The sequence below is a fragment of the Lonchura striata genome, chromosome 8 (genome assembly GCF_046129695.1).
Source record: "Lonchura striata isolate bLonStr1 chromosome 8, bLonStr1.mat, whole genome shotgun sequence".
Taxonomy (NCBI): domain Eukaryota; kingdom Metazoa; phylum Chordata; class Aves; order Passeriformes; family Estrildidae; genus Lonchura; species Lonchura striata.
The window spans coordinates 2160920-2180479 of NC_134610.1; the positions used below are offsets into that span (position 1 = coordinate 2160920).

At 39.6% G+C, this 19560-nt stretch overlaps 1 protein-coding gene across 1 annotated transcript; it reads right to left on the reverse strand.

The window, feature by feature from the left end:
* Positions 1–13748: 13748 nt before the first annotated feature.
* LYPD6B (LY6/PLAUR domain containing 6B) lies at positions 13749–19532 on the reverse strand. The gene is made up of 4 exons (XM_077784820.1): positions 19409–19532; positions 18128–18226; positions 15434–15564; positions 13749–13925 (listed from the first exon to the last, which is right to left on the reverse strand). The coding sequence occupies exons 1-4, from the start codon at positions 19530–19532 to the stop codon at positions 13749–13751; spliced, it is 531 nt and encodes a 176-aa protein (XP_077640946.1).
* Between the last annotated feature and the right edge of the window lie 28 nt (positions 19533–19560).

Consider the following 19560-nt stretch of genomic DNA (forward strand, 5'->3'; position numbering starts at 1 on the left):
AAAAATCCCTAATAAAACCCCAGAAAAGAGGCACACAATAATAATAATAATAAGACTTGCAGTTTGGAGAAACAAGTGGGATTTAAAAAAACAATATTCTATTTTAATTCATTATTTTACCTGGCGTGAATCAGAGGGCGAGCTCCTTCAAGGCTGGAAGGTTGGAAGGTTCCTTAAAGGTTGTCCCCTTTAAAGGGACAATAAATTCAGCCCGAGCCCAGCGGATTCATGGAATGGGTTGGGTTGGAAAGGAGCTTGAAGCTCATCCCATCCCCCCCTTCCATGGCAGGGACACCTTCCACCATCCCAGCTTCCCCCAACCCGGCCTTGGACACTCCAAAAACTCCTCAAGCCAGACTTTTGGGACAAGGATCAGCAGTCCCAGCCCTTTTCCAGGGCTGCAGGACACTCCAAGCAGTGTTTGGGAGTTCTAACTTGTTTTCCCAACACATTAGGGAATCATTTATCTTGTTAATCTGCAAGGCCGGGAAGAGATCGCTGCCTTCAAGATTGATGGCAGAACCTGGAGAGGGGGAAGGGGAGCACGAAACAAAACGCCTTCCAGAGCAATCTGCTCATGCAGAATGATTTATGGGTGGTATTATTTTAGGGGGGGATTTATGGAAGTGTTCTTGCAAAGATTTAGGGAGTCAATCCTATTTTCCCGGACCTCAAGTGGAGGAGCATTTTAAGAGTTTGTCCCATAATCAAACACTGCTGATGTTTGCAGCACCTGCAAAACAAAATCCCTTCCCTCAGCCTGAGCTGATTTGTTGGGGAAGGCTTTGGCGAGTGTTGATTTTTATTCTAAAAATTTCCTGGAAATTGCCAGCGAACTGTCACTGAGGGGGTTTCATTCTTCCCTTTAGATTATAAATTAAGCTCTGAGAAAACCACACTTTTCTGCAAAGCCAGAGCCTGTGCAAAGCTGAACACAAACTTCCATTCCCTGGGGAATTCCCAAGGCCTTCCCCAAATCCACAAACAGAAAGGAAATCCTCATTCCCTTTTTTTTTTGGGAATTTGGAGAATTTGGGACTCACACCTTCGGGATCTGCATCTCCCAGGGAGCAGAGGTGGTGAGATAGAAATACCTGGTGAATTTTTGAAAGGACTGGAATTTTTGAAATTTGAAATTTCTATTAGACTGCTTGCCATGGCACACATACTTAGGAAAATTCTGTCCTTACTGTACCAAACTTTGAAATTGTGGAGGAGAGTGGCTGCATTTAAATACCCCAGGGAACCTGCAAGCAAAAACAATCCCATACCATCAAGAGCTCAGGACTACCTTCAAGCACAGACAAAAAATTAAATTAAGGAGAATTTTCTCCCCCTCTCTTTGTTTACAGTTTAATCCTATCATTTCTTCACACAGAAGTACTGACTCTATTTTTATTTTTAAAACCATTCATCCACAGGGAAATCAGGAGTTTTGGTTCTGACATCCCAAAGAATCAGATCCCAAACGGGAAGGGGTGGAGGGAAAAACTGCTTGGAAGCACAAAAAAACACCAATAATATTGGTCCAGCATATTATTAAATACTTTTTATATATTTAATATCATACATTTACATTATATATATAATATATTTATGTATCTGATTCTATAAAATATATTTAACGTGTCTGATTTGCACTTAGGAAATGGCTTAAACAGCCAGCAGTGGGTTTTGCTTCCCTGGAATAAAAAATGCTATTTTCTCCCAAAAAAAACCCTTTTCCTCAATAATTGTGGGGCAGAGCCCAGCTTTTATTTCCCCTTGCATCATTTTCAACCTCTTCAAAGTAATTTTCAGCCCCCGAAGCCAGCATGAATAACCCCTTTGTTGCCCCTGTCAGTGCCCAACGCTTGGGTTACACCACGTTGGGAAATCAGCAGCTCTGGGGGGGCTTTAAAGGCATTCCAGGATACAAATAAACAGATAAATTAAATATGACGTGTTATTTATATTTCTGTTTTAAATAATTATTGATAAGCTTTTATGTTATTATAGAATAATATACTATAAATAAAATAATATAAAAATTAAAATATATAAAAATATAATATAAATAATATAGAATACATATAAAAATATAAAAATATAAAAATATTAAAATATAAGAATATAAAAATATAAAAATATAAAATATACTATAAATAAAATTATAGAACTAATAACTATATATATAACAATATAAAAATATAATATAAATAAAATTATAGAACTAATAACTATATATAACAATATAAAAATATAAATAAAATTATAGAACTAATAACTATATATAACTATATAAAAAACATAATATAAATAAAATTATAGAACTAATAACTACATATATAACTAATATACATATAAAACTAATATATATAACTAATATATATATAACTAATAAATATATATATATAATATACATATAAAACTAATATATATAACTAATATATATATAACTAATAAATATATATAACTAATATACATATAAAACTAATATATATATAACTAATATATATAACTAATAAATATATATAACTAATATATATATATAAAACTAATATATATATAACTAATATATATATATAACTAATATAGATATATAAAACTAATATATATATAACTAATATATATATATAACTAATATAGATATATAACTAATATACATATGTAACTATATATATATATAACTAATTAGAACTAAAAATACACATTTGGGGTGGCTAAAAGTATCTAATTAGCACTAAAAATACCTTGGATTGCAACTGAAAAAAAATCCAAAAAAAATTCGAAAAATTCAAGTTCACCCCGTTCTCGGTAGTTTTTAGGGGATTTTGTGATTTTTTTTTTCCTCTCCGGGGCAACATTTCTGGTTTTCCTCCTGATTTACACACCACGGAAATGTGGATTTGGTATTTTGGGGGGCTCTTTTAAGGATTCTGCAAAATACAAACTGCAGCAACATCAAAACTCAACCCTGTTGGTGTTGAAAGTGAGGATAATGTCAGTCATCCCCTCCCCTCTCTAGTTCAAAAAGGACATTTTGGTCCTTTAATGACCCAAAATTTAAATTTTTAATGCGAGGGGTTACACAGAACTGGCTGGGAAGACAAACATGTCCAGCTTAGCCCCTGGTTTAATTATCTAAATATTTTTAATATCATTATTTATTTTATATTTATTTCTAGATTCTTTTTATACTGCATTTATATATTTTTATCTATTTTATACCTATTAGTGTTATTTATGTTCTTAGATCTAAAAGATGTTTTCTATTTATCTCCTTGTTTAAATATGATCTATATTATTAGCATTTTAACGTTATTTTTTATGAACATTTTTAACACTGTTAACACTTATAAAATCACATTTATTAATTAATTAAACCAGGCTGGTTGCCTGCTAATATATCCCTTCTGACACACAAATATTACTTCAGAGAGAGCAAATATAGAGGTAATTTCACAGTACAACTGCAGGAGAAGAACTGGAATTACCCAAACATTCAAACCACTCATTTTAGGGTTTTTTTCCACAAAATCTTTATGAAGAGAAGCTTTTCCAGAGGTTCAATTTCTGCTTAATCCTTGGGAGTATCAGGGATTTAAAAAACTGGATCTGGACATCAGGGCAAGATAAGTTTTGATGTCATTAACTCTGATGAAATCTGCTTAAACGGACCAAAAATCCCTAATAAAACCCCAGAAAAGAGGCACAAAATAATAATGAGACTTGCAGTTTGGAGAAACAAATGGGATTAAAAAAAAAAAATATTCTGTATTAATTCATTCTTTTACCTGCAGAGGAGGTTCCTGGTGAAAAACCAAAGCAAGCCATGATAATAAAACAAAAATAGCTTTTTTTCCCCCCTCCAAAGTGGTTTTCCTTACAAGCCTCCCAGTTTATTTTGTGAAGTTTGGGGTTTTTTTGGCAGACGGATCCTTTTGCTTCATTTTGTGAGGGAAAAGGAAACCTGAGAGTTTTTAGCCTGAGGCCTCACATTAATTTTTCCCTTTTTGGGAGACGTTGGCCTCCAGCTTTTGGGCAGGGAAAAAAGCAGGATAAAGGCCTTGCTGCGTGTAAGGCTTGGGGTTTGGGAAACAGAGCCAAAAAGAGCCAAAAAAGAGCCAAAAAAAGAGCCAAAAAAAGAGCTAAAAATGAACCAAAAAAGAGCCAAAAAAGAACCCAAAAAGAGCTAAAAAAGAGCCAAAAAAGAACTCAAAAAGAGCCAAAAAAGAACTCAAAAAGAGCCAAAAAAGAGCTAAAAAAAAACCCAAAAAGAAAAAAAAAGAACCAAAAAGAGCCAAGAAAGAGTTTAAAAAAAGCCAAAAAAGAGTTAAAAATAAAACAAAAAGAAAAAAAAAGAACCAAAAAGAACAAAAAAAGAGCCAAAAAAGAATCCAAAAAGAGCTAAAAAAGAACCAAAAATAAAAGAACCAAAGAAGAGCTAAAAAAGATCTAAAAATAAAAGAACCAAAGAAGAGCCAAAAAAGATCTAAAAAGAACCCAAAAAGAACAAAAAAAGAACCAAAAAAAGAACCAAAAAAAAGCCAAAAAAGAGCTAAAAAAGGGCAAAAAAGAACCCAAAAAGAACAAAAAAAGAACCTCAAAAGGGATAAAAAAGAACCAAAAATAAAAGAAACAAAAAAAAGAGCCAAAAAAGAGCTAAAAATGAACCCAAAAAACACAAAAAAGAACCAAAAAAAAACCAAAAGAGAGCCAAAAAAGAACCCAAAAAGAGCCAACAAAGAACCAAAAAAGAGCCAAAAAAGAACCAAAAAAGAACCAAAAATAAAAGAACCAAAAAAGAGCCGAAAAGAGCCTGAAAAAGGAGTAAAAGGAGCCTGAAAAGAGTCTGAAAGAAGTCAAAAAAGAGCCAGAAAAGAGCCTGAAAAGGGCCTGAAAATGGCCTAAAAGGAGCCTGGAAAAAGCCTGAAAAGAGCCCAAAAAAAACCTAAAAAGGGCCTGGAAATGACCTGAAAAAGCCCAAAAAGGGCCTGAAAAGAGCCTAAAATGGGCCTTTAAAAGGGCCTAAAAAAGGCCTGAAGAAAGGATAAAAAGAGCCTGAAAAGGGCCTGAAAAGAGCTTAAAAAGAACCTGAAAAAGGTCTAAAAAGGGAGTGAAAAGAGCATAAAAAAGGGCATAAAAAGAGCCTGAAAAAAGCCTAGAAAGAGGCAGAAAATAGCCTGAAAAGAGCCAAAGGAGAGCCTGGAAAGAGCCTAAAAAGGGCCTGAAAATGGCATAAAAAGATCCAGAAAAAGGTCTGAAAAGGGCCTGAAAAGGGCTTGAAAAGAGCCCAAAAAGGGCCTTAAAAGAACCCAAAAACAGCATGAAAAGAACCCAAAAAAAAGCCTGAAAATAGCCCAAAAAGAGCATGCAAAGATTTTTTAAGGTTTCAAAGGTGCCTCCGGCCCCATCGCAGCAACAGCAACAAAAAAAAAAAAAAAAGAAAAGAAAAGAAAAAAAAGATAAAAAATTGGAATAATCAATCAAGACATGGGAATGAGGTGAGAAACGAAGGGGATGAAGACAAGGAGATTTCTGGAGCCTGAAAAGGTGTTTAGGCTCCATTTCAGCAGCACTTGGGATGTTTTTGGAAGCTTTCCCTTATTTTTATCCATCAGATTTTTATTTTATCCAAACCACTGCTACCCTTCTCCAAATAGTTACTCCCCAAATTTTGGTTGTTTTTTTTTTTTTGGTCCGAACAGTAAAATAAAAATAAAAATAAAAATAAAAATAAAAATAAAAATAAAAATAAAAATAAAAATAAAAATAAAAATAAAAATAAAAATAAAAATAAAAATAAATAAAAATAAAAATAAAAATAATTAAAAATAATTTTAAAAAATTAAAATAAAATAAAAAAAAATAGAAATAAAAATAGAAATAGAAATAAAAATAAAAATAAAAATAAAAATAAAAATAAACATAAAAATAGAAATAAACATAAAAATAGAAATAAAAATAAAAATAAACATAAAAATAAAAATAAATAAAAATAAAAATAAAAATAAAAATAAAAATAAAAATAAAAATAAAAATAAAAATAAAAATAAAAATAAAAATAAAAATAAAAATAAACATAAAAATAGAAATAAAAATAAAAATAAACATAAAAAAAATAAAAATAAAAATAAAAATAAAAATAAAAATAAAAATAAAAATAAAAATAAAAATAAAAATATTTAAAAAGCACCACACCCACTGAAATCCAGCTACTTTACTATCTCCAAAACCATCTGGACTGGGGGCAGAGAGATTTGCAGGCTGACGGCAGCCTGGGGGCACAGGGGAGCTCCGGAATTCCTGGCCCAGGAGAGCAAATTCCCGAGCCCTGCAGGAGCGGAGGGGGAATGGCAGCTGGGGAAGGGCCGCTGAGAGACGGGAACGCTCCCGCTGCCAGCAGGAATTCCCCGGAAAAGAGTCTGGGGAAGGAAAATGTCTCTGGGAGCAGCAGCAGCTGCACTCTGCTCCTCTGAGGGACAGCGGAACCGGGATGTGCAAACCCCGATCCCAAACTGGGATGTGCAAACCCCGATCCCAAACTGGGATCCCAAACTGGGATGTGCAAACCCCGATCCCAAACTGGGATGTGCAAACCCCAATCCCAAACTGGGATGTGCAAACCCCGATCCCAAACCCAGATCCCAAACTGGGACGTGGAAACCCAGATCCCAAACCCTGATCCCAAACTGGGATGTGCAAACCCCGATCCCAAACTGGGATGTGGAAACCCCAATCCCAAACCCAGATCCCAAACTGGGACGTGGAAACCCAAATCCCAAACCCCGATCCCAAACCCGGATCCCAAACTGGGATGTGCAAACCCCGATCCCAAACTGGGATGTGGAAACCCCAATCCCAAACCCAGATCCCAAACTGGGACGTGGAAACCCAAATCCCAAACCCCGATCCCAAACCCGGATCCCAAACTGGGATGTGCAAACCCCAATCCCAAACTGGGATGTGCAAACCCTGATCCCAAACTGGGATGTGGAAACCCCGATCCCAAACCCAGATCCCAAACTGGGACGTGGAAACCCAGATCCCAAACCCAGATCCCAAACTGGGATGTGCAAACCCTGATCCCAAACTGGGATGTGCAAACCCAGATCCCAAACTGGGATGTGGAAACCCAAATCCCAATCCCAGATCCCAAACTGGGATGTGCAAACCCCGATCCCAAACCCAGATCTCAAACTGGGATGTGCAAACCCCGATCCCAAACCGGGATGTGCAAACCCCAATCCCAATCCCAGATCCCAAACTGGGATGCGCAAACCCCGATCCCAAACTGGGATGTGCAAACCTGGATCCCAAACCCAGATCCCAAACTGGGATGCGCAAACCCCGATCCCAAACTGGGATGTGCAAACCTGGATCCCAAACTGGGATGTGCAAACCCCGATCCCAAACCCAGATCCCAAACTGGGATGTGCAAACCCCGATCCCAAACTGGGATGTGCAAACCCCGATCTCAAACCCCGATCCCAAACTGGGATGTGCAAACCCCGATCCCAAACTGGGATCCCAAACTGGGATGTGCAATCCCAGATCCCAAACTGGGATGTGCAAACCCCGATCCCAGTCACAGCTGGGCCCCACAACCTCTCCCCTTCCCAAATCTCTTCCCTCCTGTCCCAGCCGCAGTTTCAGGTCTCACAAGCATTTCCCACCCTGGAATTCCAGGATGAATCCCTGGGCATTTTCCTTCCCCACGCTGGACTTAAGGAACATTTCCCCAAATGAGGTTTCCTCGCGTGTTTTGCTTTTCCTCCTCACCAGAATTCCCAAATTTCCCTGACATTGGCTTTTCTCCCCAGGCTGTGCATGGTCAGCTCATCCCTTGCTCCTCTCCTAATTCCTGCACATTCCCAATCCCCCTTTTTCAGCAGGATTTCCCACTTTTATTATAGATTCTTTTTTCCACATTTATTTTAGATCCTTTTTTCCACATTTATTTTAGATCCTTTTTCTTAGGTCTGACCTGAGCCTAACCAATCTCCCTGCTTCCCATTCAAATATTTCTATTTCAGTTCTCCTTTAAAGCCCAGAGATTTTTTCAAGTTTAATTTCCAGCCAATTTTTGATGCAAAAATGCGCATCTGATATTTTTCGGGAGATATTTTTTAAATTCCCTGTCTGGTCTGAAAGAAGTTTAATACAAAGAGGTATTAAGAAAATGGATGAAGAATAATGGATTTTAAAAGAAGGGATAATAGAACATTTGAATTAAAAATATAAAGCCCATGAAATGAAATTACAAAGGTCATTGATGGTGACATTTCAGCTGAAGCCAAAAGTTTTCAGGAATGTTCATAGGGGAGATCCCAGGAGCTTTTGGAAATGGAAATAAAATTTAAATAAAGCTGCTGGAGGCAGAGAAACTTAATGGCCTGGCCTCTCCATGAGTTGGAATAGGAAGTAGAGTTGAAAATCCCTGAATATTTTGCTTAAAATTAGAGGACTACAAATACATATTAATAAATCAATTAATAAATATTAATAAATGAAGATTAATTCAACATCTTGGAGCCAACCCAAAAAGGAAGAAAAAAAAGGAAAGGAAACAAAGAAAAAAGAAGCAAAACCTAACATTTACAAAAGAGGTTAAAAAAGGAGAAGAAAGAAAAAGAAAAATGATAAAAAATGTTTAAAAGCCACTGAAAAATAAAAGTAAAAAACTGAGATACAAAAAATAAAAGAATTTGAAAATCCTCTCCAAAACATTAAAAGTGACAAAAAGTAAAAAAAACAATTTAAAATTATCAAAGATAAATATAAATTATAAAACCTCCAAATTATTATATGGTCCATAAAAAATTAAATACATATATAAAAAACCTAAAAAAATACTAAGATAAATATCCCACAAATATCCCCTCCATTTAAATATCCCCACTATATTTAAAAATAAAAATCCCCAACAACCCACACCGAAACTGGGACAAATTACCCCAAATGAACTTTGTGAGGTGACCTTTAAACCCTTCAATAATTTCCCTTTTGAATATTCAAAAATAATTCTGAATATTCAAAATATTTTTCTTTTCTGTTTTCCCACTCACTGCTTTTTCTGCCTCTCCTTGATGCCAAAAGCAGAATAAATTAGATTTCATTTTATTTTCATTAAAATACTATAAAACTACAATTAGTTTAGCAATGATTACAGCAATCAGAACTTAAGAAATGCAAATAAAATTAATTTTTCTTCAAGTTTTTTAAATATCTCTGGGCACAAAGGGTCTGTAACAGGATAAATCATCCTCAAGAAGGCAGGGTAAATACTCCCAAAAATAATCCTGGAATACAGCAAAGGAAATTTAAATTATGCTGAAGTCAGAGCATTAATTTAATTTAATTTAATTTAAGATTTTAGCATGCAATATTTGTCACGAGAAACGTTCTCCACCAGAAAATATTGGAATATTTTTTATTAAAAGTGCCATTTCTGGAGAAAACTCAAAGCAGTTACACAGCAATAAGAAAACATCCAAACACTGGATAATGAAGAATTATCAGAATTTAAGTTTTAAAAATAAACCGACTACAGTGCAATGTAAATAAAAATCATATTACACACAGATCTATATAATAAAAAATACATTTAACTGCACAAACGGATGGATTTGCCATTGCATCTGAATTATTTTCAGGTTCAAAATTTTATGGGTTTACAGAAAAATTATTCCCAAAGTTTTGGGGTGAATTTAGGCAATTAAAAGTTGAATATATTTAAATTACAACATCTGTGAACCTGAACTGAGATAAAGACATCACTGAAAATTGGTTTTAGCAAATGCAAATTGGAATGTATTTAAATTACATCTGTGAACCCGAAATGAGATAAGAGAGATCACTGAAAATTGGTTTTATCAGATGAAAAGCTGAAGATATTTAAATTACAACATCTGTGAACCTAAAGTGAGATAAAGACATCACTGAAAATTGGTTTCATCAATTAAAAGTTGAATATATTTAAATTACAACATCTGTAACTTAAATTATGACATCTGAACCCAAACTGAGACAAGGACATCGCTGAAAATTTGTTTTATCAAATCCAAGAATATTTTTTTTAAAGTTTATCACACAGAGATCTGAAAATCCTGACACCTGAAAATATTTAATATAAAAATTCTGCCATAAATTAAGATCGGATTGTCGTACAGTCATCAATCCTGCCAAAAATATGGTGAATTTTCAAACTCTTTTCTCAGCACGTTTTTCTCACAAAATCAGCATTTAACATCAAATCCAAGCAGGGTTTTCCATTAAAAAAAAAAAAAAAAAAAAAAGACGAAGCAAAGGGAAAAACTGAAATTTCCTCTTAAATTCCATATTTCTTCTACCAAGTGCCTCTTTGTGCATTGCATTAACAGCATTTGCATATTCAATTCTCCATTAAAAATAATCCCAAACTTTGCCATAACAAAGGGATTGGTGCATCCAAATGATTACAACTCATCCTTAATTATTCTCCGCCCTCGGAATCCTAAAATTCTGATTTTAAAAGATAAAATCCAAGATCAAATCCTCCCTCATGCCCAGGCTGCATCCTTGAACCTTCAATTGATTTACTGGCGTTTACCCCAAACAATTCCTTCCCAAAAGCAGAGACATTTCATGAGGTTTAAAACCTTCATTTCAGAATTTCTTCACTTTCCAGTGAGGGGAAAAAAAAAATCATTCAACCAAGGAAAAAACCCAAAGATTTTCCCTGCTGAAATGTCATTTTTTTGTTGTTGCAGCAGATTTTTAGGGTCCCAAAAGCTCTGGGATGGCATTCACACTATAAAAATCCCCTCAGAAATGAGATTATTGTGAGTGACAGCAACTCCTACAAGACCATGTTGAGATTGGAAGAATCATTCCCAAAAATTGAATTTAGGAGCAATTTGCGCCGGAAAAACCCAATGACCCAAAATGTGGGAGCCAACTTCCACCTGGGAGGAATTCCTTGTGGAGCAGAGAGAACCCTGGGATGGTTTGTCCACCAAAAAATGCTTTCATCTGGAGAAGTCCTTCATGGAGCAGAAGGATGAAGGTAATTCTGGGACCAGCAGAGAATCCTGGAATGGTTTGGGTTGGGAAGGAGCTCGAAGCTCACCCGGATCATCCAGGGAAACGTTCTCCTGTCCCAGTGCTGCCTCAGGTTTTGGCTTTGAGATTTTCCAAAGTTTTCGTGTGCAGCTCTGAGCTTCACATCCAGTGTTGGTGGGCAGGGAGACAAAACAATTCCTGCTCCAGCTGGGCACCCAAATGATCCAAACCTCAGCCCAGGAGCACAAACAGCATGGGCTGGAGAGAGAAAAACAAGCAGGGTGGGACTGATGGGCTGGAGCTGGAATGGGACAATGAACTCCAAGGTGCCAATGGAGCAGAACTGATCATTTTGTGACCAATCATCCTTTTTTTGGGACCATTTTGGGTCATTTGGGTGCAGCCCTGGCTGGGCTCTGGTGCTGCCCAAGGTGGATCCATGGGGGAGATCAATTTAATAAATCCTTTGAATAAATCCCTGATTTATTCTGTGGCTCTCTCCAGCCTTGTTCCCAAGGCATCACCCCCACTCAGGCCTCAGTTTCCCTCTGGAGCTGGGATTTGAGGCCAGTGGGAGCTTTCCTGCTGATTTCAAGGAAAACAGAGCAGCTGAAGCGTCTGCTCCAGGGAATTTCAGGTTTCCACCTGGTTTTGGAGTCCTTTATTTTGGAATATATCAGCAAATCTTCCTGACTTCCACTGGGCAGCCGGGCCAGGGCCTCACCAGCCTCACAGGGGAGGATTTCTTCACAATATCCCATCTAATCCTGCCCTCTTGTAGTTTAAAACAGCTTGTTCCAAGCCCCATCCAGCCTGGCCTTGGGCATGTCCAGCGATCCAGGGGCAGCCACAGCTTCTCTGAGAGTTCCAGCTCAGCCCCTCCCCACCTTTCCAGCCAGGAATTCCATCCCAATATCCCACTCAATTCTCCCCTTTCCCAGTGGGAGCCATTCCCTGGCTCCTGTCCCTCCATCCCTTGTCCCCAGTCCCTCTCCAGCTCTCCTGGAGCCCTTCAGGCCCTGCCAGGGGCTCTGAGCTCTGCCTGGATCCTTCCCTTCTCCAGGGGAACATTCCCGGGGCTCTGAGCTCTGCCTGGATCCTTCCCTTCTCCAGGGGAACATTCCCGGGGCTCTGAGCTCTGCCTGGATCCTTCCCTTCTCCAGGGGAACATTCCCGGGGCTCTGAGCTCTGCCTGGATCCTTCCCTTCTCCAGGGGAACATTCCCGGGGCTCTGAGCTCTGCCTGGATCCTTCCCTTCTCCAGGGGAACATTCCCGGGGCTCTGAGCTCTGCCTGGATCCTTCCCTTCTCCAGGGGAACATTCCCGGGGCTCTGAGCTCTGCCTGGATCCTTCCCTTCTCCAGGGGAACATTCCCGGGGCTCTGAGCTCTGCCTGGATCCTTCCCTTCTCCAGGGGAACATTCCCAGCTCTCCCAGCCCAGCTCCAGAGCAGAATTCCAGCCCTGCTGGATGGCACAGAATCCAGATATGGAAAAGGAGAATCCAGATCTTGAGAAATGAGAGTGATCCATGAGAATCCAGGTCTTGGAAAACCTTGACTCAGACATCAAGAACCATTTTCCTTTGGCAAGGAAAAACCTTTTCCATCCAAATTTTGTAGCTGCACAATCGCCCGTCCAGAAGCCACAGACTGAATTCAGACACCTTTCTGCATCCTAAGAATATTGTGGAGGAAATTTTGGAATGTCAACAAGCCTAGAAATATTTCAGAATCTTTTTAACAAATAATTAATGACACAAACCAGCAAATAATTAAGACAATATTGATGTAAAAGAAGCCAAATTTGTAGCTACTTGAATTTTTCAGGGAACAGCTCAAATCTCTTTTTTGAGTCAGTTTAAGTGATCCATCCTTCCCGAAATCATCCATCAGGACAGTAATATTCCTGGGAAAAACCTGTGCAAATCAAGAGAGAACCCAGCACAGCTCCCTCTTTATTCATTCCAAGTGTCCACTTGGAATTTTTAGGATAATGAAGCTGCTTGACCGTCGCTGCAATTTCGAAGTCATGATATCCCAATATCTATAAAATAATATTTTTGTGATATTCTGAGGGGACACTCAATTGCAAGGAAATAATCCCTTTGCTTTGCAAGATCAGGAATTCTACTCTGGGTGCTCCAACAGGATTTTTTAGGAATTCTACATTTCCCACAGCTTTAAACGGGAGGAGGATGAGGCATTTTACAGAAAGAAAATAATTACTTTTGTATTATTGCCAGGAGAAATGAGAGCTCCGATCAAGCAGAACAAAAATCCAACCTCATATTTGTTCTCTATGAAAACCAGAGGTGTTCTCTGAAATCAAGATAAGCTTAAACACAGCTTGATAAGAAACTCCAAGTTGTTTATGCACATCAAAGATTTAAATCCAGTTCCCCCCTTTCCACATCATCCACCCAAAGCTCCTTTTGACTGTGATTGTCACGGTTCCGTCCCAGAACCCAAAAAAAATGTGTTTTCCTCAGGAAACAGGGAACCAAACCTCGAGTCCACCCCACTGCCCCACCCAGCGGGGAGGTTTTTTTGTGGGGTTTATTCTCAACACTGGCGGGAAGGATTCCCACCAAAGCACCCAAGGAGCTCAGGATGACCTTTCCTTAAACTGGCTGGGACGAGGGGACATCAGCGACTTCTCCTTGGAGCTCCTGGAGGTTCCTGGCGCGGGGGCTGTCCCAGCAGCTCTGTCCGGGGGTGCGGTGTCAGGACAGCGCCGTTGTCACCAGTGCCACCAGTGCCACCAGTGCCACCAGTGCCGCCGGGCTGGGCCGCGTGCCCGCGGCCGTCCTGCGCGCCGGCAGCACCGCCAACACCGCATTGGTGGCGTTGGTGGGGATCTCCACGTTGCAGATCATGCCTTCGCAGCAGGAGATGCACTCCTGCCACGAGGAAAGGGTCGTTAGGTCAGGGTGATTAATTCAGGGCAATTAATTAGTTCGGGGGGGGTTGGTTCAGGGTGGTTCTGAGAGAGGAACGCGCATTTAGTAGGGCAGAGCAGAGCAGGAGTAGAGTATGAGTAGGGCAGGAGCAGGGCAGGAGCAGGGCAGGAGCAGGGCAGGAGCAGGAGTATAGTATGAGCAGAGTAGGAGTAGGGCAGGAGCAGGACGTGAGCGGAACACAAGCAGAACACGAGCAGGGCAGAGCAGAGCAGGAGCAGAGTATGAGTAGAGCAGGAGTAGGGCAGGAGCAGGACATGAGCAGAACACGAGCAAAACACGAGCAGCTTAGAACAGAACAGGAGTAGAGCAGGAGCAGGGCATGAGTAGAGCAGGAGCAGAACTGGAGCAGGACTGGAGCAGGACTGGAGCAGAGCAGGAGCAGGACTAGAGCAGAGCAGGAGCAGAGCAGGAGTAGGAGCAGAACTAGAGCAGAACTAGAGCAGGACTGGAGCAGAGCAGGGGCAGAGCAGGAGCAGAAATGGAGCAGGACTAGAGCAGAGCAGGAGTAGAGCAGGAGCAGAGCAGGAGCAGAGTATGAGCAGAGCAGGAGCAGAGCAGGAGTAGGAGCAGAACTAGAGCAGAACTAGAGCAGAGCAGGAGCAGAGTATGAGCAGAGCAGGACCAGGACCAGGACCAGGAGCAGAGCAAGAGCAGGAGCAGGAGCAGAGCAGAGCAGGAGCAGGACTGGAGCAGAGCAGGAGCAGGAGCAGGAGTAGGAGCAGAACTAGAGCAGAACTAGAGCAGAGCAGGAGCAGAGCAGGAGCAGGAGCAGGAGTAGGAGCAGAACTAGAGCAGAACTACAGCAGGACTGGAGCAGAACTAGAGCAGAGCAGGAGCAGGAGCAGGAGTAGGAGCAGAACTAGAGCAGAACTACAGCAGGACTGGAGCAGAACTAGAGCAGAGCAGGAGCCCGAGCAGAGCAGGAGTAGGAGCAGAACTAGAGCAGAGCAGGAGCAGAGCAGGAGCAGAGCAGGAGCAGAACTAGAGCAGAGTATGAGCAGAGCAGGAGCAGAGCAGGAGCAGAACTAGAGCAGAGTATGAGCAGAGTATGAGCAGAGTATGAGCAGAGCAGGAGCAGAGCAGGAGCAGAGCAGGAGCAGAACTAGAGCAGAGTATGAGCAGGGTATGAGCAGAGTATGAGCAGAGCAGGAGCAGAGCAGGAGCAGAGCAGGAGCAGAACTAGAGCAGAGTATGAGCAGAGCAGGAGCAGAGCAGGAGCAGAACTAGAGCAGAGTATGAGCAGAGTATGAGCAGAGCAGGAGCAGAGCAGGAGCAGAGCAGGAGCAGAACTAGAGCAGAGTATGAGCAGAGCAGGAGCAGAGCAGGAGCAGAGCAGGAGCAGAACTAGAGCAGAGTATGAGCAGAGCAGGAGCAGAACTAGAGCAGAGTATGAGCAGAGTATGAGCAGAGTATGAGCAGAGCAGGAGCAGAGCAGGAGCAGCACGGACCGTGTGGCCGCTGTCCCCGCGGCGGTGGCAGCCCACGCGGTGACACTCCTCGCCCGTGGCGCATCTCTTGGTGACCGAGGTGCTCTCCCCGCGCGCCGTGAACAGGTGAGCGGCCAGGCAGTAGCGAGCACCTGCCAAAATTTGAGTTCCCTGATTGATCCCTTGGAGCAGCTTTGCAAAATATTGATCCTACACACAGCTCCCACATTTTTCCTACACTCAGCTCAGCAGAACGTCCCCAGAAATTGGCTCCTCAGAACTGTTTATGACTTCATCAACAGCATTTAGCAAGGAATTAATTCCTGCGAAATCTCAGCTGGCCCTTCAAACCTCCAGCAAGGATAATAAAACAGTGCTTTACCCCTCAGAGCACAGGGCGTGGGCACAAAAGGTAAACTTAGAATCCTGTGTTGCTCAGGAACGAGGGTTCAGTGGTGAAGGCAATAACATTAATGCTCAAGATGTATTTCTCGACACTGAACAAAGTATTTGCCACTTTGAAATCCATCCAGTCACTGACCAGAAAACTGTGCTTGTATATACTGGTAAGGTTGTGCGTGCTTGAGAACTGCCTGTGATATTGTAAACATCAATAACAGTGATTTTATTTTGTCTCCTAGATATCATTCTCATTTTTGGATTTGCAATTCTGTTAAGATTATTATTGCGAAATCCTCTTCACGTGAAGAGGTGAGTGGTCAGGCAGTAACAACAGCGGAGTTTGAGTTCCCTGATTGATCCCTTGGAGCAACTTTGCAAAACATTGATCCTACACACAGCTCCCACATTTTTCCTACACTCAGCTCAGCAGAACATCCCCAGAAATTGGCTCCTCAGAACTGTCTGCAACTTCATCAACAGCATTTAGCAAGGAATTAATTCCTGCGAAATCCTTCAAACCTCCAGCAAGGCTGCTTTGATTGAAATCACTAATTAGCGCCATCATCCACACGTTTATTTTCATTTCTCTCCTCCTTTTGGCAGCGCCTTCCCGGGTGGTTTCAGGTTTGTTTCCTCACTCCTCCGCTTCGCTTCTTCCCCTTTCCCACCGCTCCCGTGAGTGTCAGCGGGGTGAAAAATGAGGAAACATTTCCATCTTTTCTGAGTTTTATCCTCCCCAGCACAGGTGGGATCCCCAGCCAGGCAGGTCCTGCTGCCCACAAGGAACAGGAAATTTTGGGCTGGTATCCGAAGGGAATAAAGCTACAGAGGAAATTCTTCAGGTTTTTTAAACAACATCTTTAAATTAAACTCTTGGGAAGCACCTCATTATATATATATACACACAGAGAGAAACATAGGTAATTAATATTGGTGTATCATTAAAAATCTGTTGGAATATTAATTTGATTTTGTTATATAAAAGTGGGAGATGGAGATAAAGAATTTTTCACTGTTGCTTTATACTCTGAAGGGAATAAATCAACACAGGAAATTCTTCGGTTGTTTTAAACAAGATTTAAATTAACTCCTGGGAAGCACATTATTATATAGATACTCAGAGAAACATAGTTAATTAATACTGATCTATTATTAAAAACCTGTGTATTAGTAGTTTGATATGTATTATATGATACTGAGAGAGATGGATATAAATAATTTTTCACTGTTGCTTTACAACCCTGAAGAAAATAAAGCTACAGAGGAAATTCTTCAGGTGCTTTAAAGAAGATTAAAATTAACTCCTGGGAAGCACATCATTATATAGATACACAGGGACACATACATCTAAATATATGGCATTGTATTATAAAATATAATATATTAATAATAGGTAATTAATACTGATGTATTATAAAATATTAAAATTATTTAAAATAATGTTATATTAAAATATTAAAATTAAAGTCAATATTAATCGTTAATTTAATATTAAAATACTAACATTATTTAAAATACTTGTATATTAGTATGTTTTGTTATATATTATATAAAACTAAGAGAGATGGAGATAAAGAATTTTTCGCTGTTGCTTTACACTCTGAAGAGAATAAAGATTAAATTCTTCAGGTTTTTTAAACAAGATTAAAATTAACTCTTGGGAAGCACATCATTATATATATACACAGAGAAACATATATAGATAAATAATATGGATGTACTACTAAAAATCTGTATATTAATATTTTTGATATATATTACATAAAACAGAGAGAGATGGAGATAAAGAATTTTTTGCTGTTGCTTTACACTCTGAAGAGAATAAAGATTAAATTCTTCATGTTTTTTATACAAGATTAAAATTAAGTCTTGGAAAGCATATCATTATGTAGATACACGGGGAAAGATATATGTAATATAGGCTATAATATCATTAATATATTAATAGTACATTAATAGTAGGGAAATAATACTGATTAGAAAATATTAAAATTATTTAAAATAATGTTATATTAAAATATCGACATTCAATTCAATATTAATACTTAATATTAAAATAGTAACGTTAATTAAAATGCTTGCATTTTTTTTTGCTAAATAAAACTGGGAGAGATGGAGAGAAATAATTTTTCACCGTTGCTTTACGCTCTGGAATGGCCAAAATGATCGCGCCAGCAGGAAATCACTTAACTCAGCATCACCAACACCAAAACCGTGCTGGCACACGGAAGGAGCCAGGCTTCTCCAAGGGGGTTGAGCCAAGGAAAAGCAAATTTAAATCTCCCGGGGATCTCCTCCTCCAGCCTTACTCACTCTCAGGACACCACCTGTCCTCAGCCCAGCGGTTGCAGTTGTAGTTGTCCACCGCGTTGTCGCAGGTAAAGCACTTGAAACTGTTTGGGAATGGCGTGGCTTGGAAAGGGTTAAAAGAAAAATAAAAGGTATGAAAATACAGTCAGTCGGGAAAGTATTGAGAAAAAAATTGAAAATATTCAAAATGACGCTTTGCGCGCATGGATTTACAGAAATAAAATATATATATGTTTACGTCTTTTCACTCTTAGGCAAATAGAACAAGTTTTGCAGAAAGCTTTTTTTTTCCCCCTCTAGGCTTGAACTCAATGTATATCCTCATGTTTTCACTCTCATAATCCAAAATTGAGGCAGTGGTGGGAAAAGCAGGAAAGAGGGAAGAGTTTATCTCTCTCCTCATGGAGTAAAAATAAATCTACATTTTCCTTTGATGGAAAAACTGCATTTCCAAAGCAGCTTGAGCTCCCACTCAGAAGGAGCCCTTTAAACAAAAGGTCTTTTTAAAATCTTATTTCCATTATTTCAATGAATTGTTGGAAGGTGCAGGGTTCATTAAGGGCAGGTATTATTTCCAGCTATTATTTCCTGGCTGGTTTAACGATGCAGATAATGCAAATGAAGGCATGGAACACTGCTGATGTCAGATAAGAGGCAAAAAAAAAAAAAATAAAAATACATTATGCCATTAGTGCCAACAGGCTTCACAGGTCCCACAAGGTTTTTAATTACCTTCTGAGTGAATTAATTGCATGCAGCAACACCTATTCCTCCCCTTACAAAACCCCCAACAAGATAAAAGACCAAAACCACCTGTTCTGGATTATTTACAAGGAAACCGCTGCCAAATTTCCTCTGCAGGGAGACAGAAATAATACAAAGAAAGCCCTTAAAACGCCAAAATCCTTGTGCACTCTTTAATCTGGCAATGATTTGATTTATTTTCATTTAGTCAACCTGTCAAATACTAAGGATAAAGTGCTGTGGGTTGAGGAGCAGGATATTTATTTTAAAGTTTCTTTGGAGACGAGCAGCCGAAACCCAAAGGACTGGAAGGATGGGGCAAAAAATTACAATTTTAAATATTAAGGATATTAATAATTGCAATTTTAACAATCAAGGATAAACTGCTGTGGGTTGAGGAGCAGGATATTTATTTTAAAGTTTCTTTGGAGACGAGCAGCCGAAACCCAAAGGACTGGAAGGATGGGGCAAATAATTTACAATTTTAAGCTAGAATTTCATAGAGTAAAGGCCAGAATTCCATCAGAAAAAGCTACTTACGGTCTGGTGGAGGCCTGATGTTGTAGAAGTTGATGTTCTCAGCCGAAACCCAACTTCCCAAGAGGACGAGGACCGGGAGAACGGCTCCGGCCAGCGCGCGCCGCGCCGCTCCCATCGCGGGCATCGCTGCCCGGGGAAATCCCGAGCCCTCA

Excerpts from the sequence above, each read along its gene's own strand:
- LYPD6B (XM_077784820.1), bottom strand. The coding sequence starts at position 19,532 with ATGCCCGCGATGGGAGCGGCGCGGCGCGCGCTGGCCGGAGCCGTTCTC. Across the intron at positions 15,565-18,127 it reads GGACAGGTGGTGTCCTGAGA|GTGCTCGCTACTGCCTGGCC; the intron begins GTGAGTAAGGCT and ends AAATTTTGGCAG. Across the intron at positions 13,926-15,433 it reads GCGGGGACAGCGGCCACACG|GAGTGCATCTCCTGCTGCGA; the intron begins GTCCGTGCTGCT and ends TCCTCGTGGCAG.